Source organism: Zeus faber (genome assembly GCF_960531495.2).
Source record: "Zeus faber genome assembly, chromosome: 20".
Classification (NCBI taxonomy): domain Eukaryota; kingdom Metazoa; phylum Chordata; class Actinopteri; order Zeiformes; family Zeidae; genus Zeus; species Zeus faber.
Window position 1 is genome coordinate 14,487,082 of NC_137207.1, and position 6,707 is coordinate 14,493,788.

Below are 6,707 nucleotides of genomic sequence, written 5' to 3' on the forward strand. Positions count from 1 at the left end.
GCACGTCTGCCGGCTTTTTGTAGGTAGTCAGGGCCGCCCGTGAGGGGAAGGCTTTCTGGGGCCCAGCCACTAGGGCCCACGGAGGCATTTGGGGAGGGCCCATTCGATCTCTGATAACACCCCGCTGGACCTTTTCTGGGGCCCAGCCACTTCCGTGGGCGGGCCTGTAGGTAGTATGTGTATTAAATAATTTAACAGCTTTGACCTGACAAGGATCTCGACGTGGCTCGTAATTGACTAAACTTCTCCATTCGTTTACCAAACTCCACTTCCTGATTGTAGACCTGTGGGTCCAGCCGTCTCTCTCGCACTCCAAACGAATACCTCACTACTGTCTTGTTATTAAGCGTGCGGAAAGGTCAAAGGAGTCAATAAAAACAAACCCACAAAATATTTGGCGCGAGATGTGTTTATTTTGGAGTTTCTATGTCCACACGTGAAAAGATTCCAAAGTGTCCTATTCCAGAATGTCTGTCATTTTGGAGGATTCAAACAGGATCTTTGAAAGAAAACTGTCCTTCGAAAGAAACCGATTTGTCGATAACCAACTGAGAAATGAATGCATATCATCTCCTCCAAACACCGTGAGATCGTAAATGATAGATTTGCCTAACGGTACACTTGCCTCTTACCTCAACTTTGGTCAACTTACTAAAGTTACTAAAGCGGACATTTTGACACGTACAGATGTTCGGTTAAACACACCTGATGTTCGCGAAGGGTTGTTGTCGCCCTGTTTTGTTGAAGTGTCATTGTGTATCAGCGTGGACTCCTGTACAGGTATAACCTCCTGCTGGTACACAAACACCTCAATAAAACACCCTCAAATCGTGTTATTCACTTCCAACTTGATGTGTGAATGTACCCTTCTAGGGCATGTCAAAATATCCCCGCTTCACACCGAATACGGCAAACGGCAAGAACAAACTAGGGCCGTGGTATTTAAAACATCTATGTTCCCTTGAACCCCGGAATATTTCCAATTGGTATCGTCGGGTCTCAAAAATACTTCGCCGCCGTTAAATCGTAACCAATCTCTCTCCTTATCGGGACGCCCGTCACAAGCCTTTCCCTGTGACCTTGGGTCGGATCCACGTCCCCCCCCCCCCCCCCCACACACACACACACGCCAATAAAACTATTATCTACATAATCGGTATGAACCTTAAATGACCTCGGCGATGAAGGCAGGCGGAGTTGGTACATGTGCATGTATACCTGCTCAGCGCCGCTTCTCACACCTCCGATGTCTCACCCTCTCTATTTCGCACGGCGGCACTTTTCCTCCGCCGCCGTAAGTCTCTCTCTCTCTCCCTGTCACATCGACCCTCAATATCGTACTCCCACCCCGTATTCCACCGCCTTCAAGTGCGACCCGACACACACACACCCACGCGCACACACATGCACGCACACTCGGCGAGATATCTCATAGTTATGTAAGGGTTGAACCCTCGTACGCGACTGACCCTTGTCGTCCGCCGGCGCCACCCTGAACCGTAAAACACGACCCTCCTTCCATCCTTCCACAAACCTTCGTTCGTTCCTCTCAGCGCAAGCTTCTTTTTCTTCCGGACCGTTCATTTTTTATTTTTTTTTCCTATTGTTTTATTTCATTTTATCCCACTTTTTTTTTCTCTCTCTCTCTCTCTCTCTCTCTCTCTCTCTTCTGGGCTTTCTGCGAGCAGGGTTATACACTCGTCACAGGTTGAGCCCAAACCACCGAACGTAAGTATGAATATGATTTGATGAGGACTGTTTGGGGGTTCGTGGCCTCATGCAAGTTCATTTCTGCTTATTTTTCGCTGGGTCTCTGTAAGTGATGTGCTTTTGTACATTCCTCTATAATATATGAATTTTGTCTGATTTGTTGTGTGTTGGCTTTTATTTGAGAAATGCAGTACATACTGAATGGCTTATGAGTTTGAAATCTACATATTATGTTATATATGATGATATATGATGATATATTATATTATATTTCACCTGTTGATCTCCACACATCTTAACTAATATTTTGAAAGAATATATTTATATTTTGGGGCTCTGTGGTATGGTGACTCTCCATGCTACAAGTCAGCATAGGCGTTCATATCTCTAAACTTGCTTTCTAGTTATAGTTCATCATTCCACTCTATATTCGCAGATTATTTTTATTTATCACTTACTACACTATCTAATCACACAGTTTCACTACTTAACTAAGCAGGGCAGGTCAAACTTCATCCCCATTAAACACAGGGCGCACGCAATGGGATTTACATGATAATAACAATACTTTCTATTTGTGCAGCGCTCTTCAGGGTGCTCAGAGACACTTGACGTCACACAGACAAAAATAAATCACGTCGTAAAATACAAAAACAAAGACGACAGGAGAAAGTGGCTCAAAGATAAACGCCCAAAACAAATTAAACTTCAATAAAAAACAAAGAGGGAAAAAATACAAGAATCCCAGTCAACATAGTCGATATTTGTTGAGTAACTGACTGAAAAGTGTGTGTGCGTGTGTGCGTGCACGTGCGTTCGTGTTCAGCATGGGCGGGCGGCGTGCAGTGTGCTGCGGCCTCAACGCTCTCGAGGTGACACTGGCCGTGCTGCTCACCGTGATGACCGCCGTGTCCGTGAGCCTGATCGCAGTGATGGCGCTGTGGAGACCCCAGGCGGGTAAAGAGACACGACGACAACAACAACAAACAAACAAACACGACAACAACAACTTCAACTCTCCTCCCACCCCGCGCTTCTCCCCTCTTCCGTCCCCTTCCATCCTCTCCATCCCCCCCCCCCCCCCCCCCCCATCACCTCATCTACCCTGGCCTCCTCTCTCTCTCTCCCCCACTCTCCCATCTCCTCCAAAGACCCGGACCCCACCGTTCCTCCCGGTCCCGAGCCCCAGGTGAGCCCCTACCTGGTGGGCGTGGGCCGCGCCGACTGCACCGGACCCCCGGCAGAGATCCCCATGGTCCGTAACCCCCTCATACACACCTTCTGGATGAATGTATTTTTGTCCCCCCCTAATAGGTCATATGTAAAATAACTAAACATTTTCCTTCTAGTTCTATTTTACATATGACCTATTAGGGGGTAAAAAAGTGTTTCATTAACATGCAAAGAATGATTTCTATAGGAACATATTCAAGCACTGAGTAAAAAAAAAAAGAATACACCTGTTATACTAAAGACCTTCTCGAAAATTCAATCTCTCTGTTTGTGTGTCTAAGTGCGCGCGTGCGTGTGTGTGTGTGTGTGTGCGCGGGCGCATGTGTGCGTTTATGATTTCCGAGTGGCCGTGGTCTGACAAGACCTCACTGATAACTGCTATTCTTTATTGGCTGCTTGTAAATATTATATCTGTCAACATTGGCAACAGTCTGGCGTACAGAAACGTCACCTGGTGCATTTAACAGCTTGCTTTGTATAGGGTCATAGTCTGAAAAAAAATTCAGTACTTAAAAAAAATTAAGTACATTATACTATTGCACCAGATATAACTGCGCACACTGTGACTGAACGGATGTCTATCTCCTTTTTTGACTATACGTTATCTAAACGTATGCCATCTCATTGATGCATTTTAGGAGCCCGTGTTTTCTCTCTATCGCTAGATGGGTTATGCACACCTGGACCAGACGGCGGCGGGAATACACACTCGCCTCTACAGCCGAGCCTTCATCATCGATGACGGGAAGAGGAGGGTTGCGTTCGTCACCGCGGACATCGGTATGATGTCTCAGAGGCTGCGGCTGGAGGTAAGCGCCACACACACACACACCCATTGGGCACTTTTCTACATTTAAAAAATGTTCTGTCTTTCCTAGGTCCTGCAGGCCCTGCAGAAGAAGTATGGAGACCTTTACCGTCAAGACAACGTGGTTCTGAGTGGAACCCACACCCACTCGGGCCTGGCGGGCTACTTCCAGTACACGCTGTTCATGGTCACCAGCAGGGGCTACATCAAACCCTCCGTGGAGGCCTTGGTCAACGGCATCGTCCAGGTCGGTGGGGCCGCTTGTGTGCATGCATGTGGATGACCATGACATGATTTACGATGTGTTGCTTCACATGTCCCTGCTTATGCTTATGATATACAGTTTTGATTTATTTTCATCTATTTAATCAACTTAAGGCAATTCCCAGCGAATTTTGCTGGAGCAACTCACGGCGTCCAAACCCAAAGTGAAACAAATGGATAAATAGCCAAAGTTTGCAAACATTTTCCAATCCATTCTCCCAGGTAGACACCGCCCCACCATGCCCCACCATGCCCAACCATGCCCAACCATGCCCTACCATGCCCTACCATGGAATTACCGAAGATACCTATATACTCATTTATATTTGTTTAAACGGCTACACTAAATGAATATGAGAGGGGATTTACCCTCCGGAAGATAAACAAAGCAAAACCTCCAACACCTTGTCAATGCACGTACCCATTTGTGTTTCTCAATTTGTCCCTCCAGAGTATAGACATAGCCCACCGCAACATCAAGCCGGGGCGGATCTACATGAACAGAGGAGACCTGGAGGACAGCGGCCTGAACAGGAGCCCTCACTCCTACCTCAACAACCCCCAGCAGGAGAGGGACAGGTGGGGCAAATAGATGACATGAGACTTATGATGATGATGATGATGATGATGATAATTATTAGATAGATTAGATAATTATTATTATTATTAGAAGTGACTTCACTTAATACTACTTTGAGCCAATCAGATAAACAATACATCGGTTGCAGTAACCCGTGTTCAACCTGTGGGTGGTGCTGTCCTGTATTAATACAGGACAAGAGCCTCGGGTGGCGGTTACTTGAATTGTTCAGTTAAAAGTGAACAAATCAAAACAAAAGCAAAGGAAAGACCAAACAAAATGAGAAACAGTTGCCATGGTACACCTCACTGCCAATGAAACACTTTATGTCCGGACGTCAACAATGAGATGAAGGCGTGACTCTTCGTGCGCCAGACGGACTGGAGCCTGCACACGGTGTGCTGACCCGACAGCTACGTGTCCTGTATTGATGATCACTGATCTCCGTTCGTTCTCGTCAGGTACGGCAGCAACACGGACAAGCGGGTGGTCGTGCTCAAGCTGACGGATATGGGCGGCAACGGTATTGGCATGATCAGGTACAGCTGGGCCATCTCTGCGTTGGCTTTCTGTCTCTCGCTCTCTCTCAGCGATCACACAGGTGTATTTACATGGACAGCAAAGGTGTGTAAAGCTCCGGTGCCTGTCACTAACCTAGTTGTCCACTTTTGACACATTTTGGTAATCGGGAGGTGTAATGCACAGATTGACTGGAGTTGGCTCCATGAAAATAATATATTGTGGGGGGAAAAAAAGGAAGAGCATTTGTCATACTCCCTTAATGCCGTTGCCGTGAGAATTTCGGCACCTTAAAACAGGATCAGGGTCCAAAGAAGCAGAGACAGCGAGACCCGAACTTGAGATCAAAATCTCTTATTGCCATCGCACCGGACTATCTCACATGCTGGATCTCGTCATCTTCAGATACGCTTGCGTGATGTTGCTTTCTCGCCGATTGCATTGTATTCTATATGTTCACAAAGTGTAACCGTATCATCGGAATAAATCCACCTCTCCCCGTCATCTCAGCTGGTTTGCTGTCCACGGCGTCAGCATGAATTACACCAACCAGATGCTGAGCAGCGACAACATGGGATACGCCTCCTACCTGCTGGAGCAGGAGAAGAACATCGGGTCTCTACCTGGAGAGGTGGGCTGTCCGTCTGTCCGTCTGTCTGTCTGTCTGTCGTCGGGTCTGTCTTTCCATCCATCTGTCCGTCCGTCTGACCCCCTGTTGATTCAGGGTCCCTTCGTTGCCGGATTTTCCTCCAGTAACCTTGGCGACGTCAGCCCCAACACGGCAGGTCCGGTCTGTGTCAACACCGGTCTGCCCTGCGACTATCTGAACAGCTCCTGCCCTGTGGGAGGGGTAGGTACACACACACACACACACACACACACACACGCACACACACACACACACACAAACAAACACACACTAATCCTATTGGTCGTCCTAAATGGAGCATAGTACATGTACATGTACTTTGCTGTCCAGAGAACTTACATCCAAAACTCAGTGGGAACAATGGACTGTTTTTGGGAAGGGGACCCAGAGCTAGTCTTGCAGGTCGGCCGACGAAGAGACGTGATCGCTACCGATCGCTCCTGATATTGATCGAGATTGTGTGCATGCTTGTGTGTTCTTGTGTTTTTGTGTTTTGTTGCCAAAGACAGAGATGTGTCAGGCCTCTGGACCGGGAAAAGACATGTTCGAAAGCACCAGAATTATCGGACACAACATCTACAAGAAGGCCAAGGTACCTGGTGCCCGTCTGTCCCTCTTCCTGGGTGCGGTCCTAAATGGCTCAAACGCGAACCATGAGAGAGAGAGAATCATCATTTTTTTTAAACTTGGTATCACGTTCATGTTATTATGGGAGTCTGTTAAAACAAAGCAATGCATGAAGCAATTACTGGAAATAAAACAATCAAAATCTAAAATCTCAAATCTAAAATCTTCTCGAAGGTGTATAGTCCTTGTACTCTGTTCGATAGAAGATCCCCACCAATACCATGTACCTTTCTCTTCTCTCGTCTCTCCTCTCGTCTCCTCTCGTCTCCTCTCCTCTCCTCTCCTCTCCTCTCCTCTCCTCTTCTCTCCTTTCTTCT

At 47.1% G+C, this 6,707-nt stretch overlaps 1 protein-coding gene across 1 annotated transcript in view; it reads left to right on the plus strand.

Annotated features, from left to right (window-relative positions):
* Positions 1–2,537: 2,537 nt before the first annotated feature.
* The window catches only part of asah2 (N-acylsphingosine amidohydrolase 2), a gene marked incomplete at both ends in the record, with an annotated part of 8,489 nt that continues 4,319 nt past the window's right edge, over positions 2,538–6,707 (plus strand). Inside the window, 9 exons of the mRNA XM_080021215.1 lie at positions 2,538–2,667; positions 2,862–2,965; positions 3,609–3,752; positions 3,822–3,998; positions 4,467–4,594; positions 5,057–5,134; positions 5,625–5,745; positions 5,839–5,968; positions 6,273–6,355. Of these exons, the coding sequence (XP_079877341.1) occupies positions 2,538–2,667; positions 2,862–2,965; positions 3,609–3,752; positions 3,822–3,998; positions 4,467–4,594; positions 5,057–5,134; positions 5,625–5,745; positions 5,839–5,968; positions 6,273–6,355 (1,095 nt within the window). The remainder of the gene's footprint in view (positions 2,668–2,861; positions 2,966–3,608; positions 3,753–3,821; positions 3,999–4,466; positions 4,595–5,056; positions 5,135–5,624; positions 5,746–5,838; positions 5,969–6,272; positions 6,356–6,707) is intronic.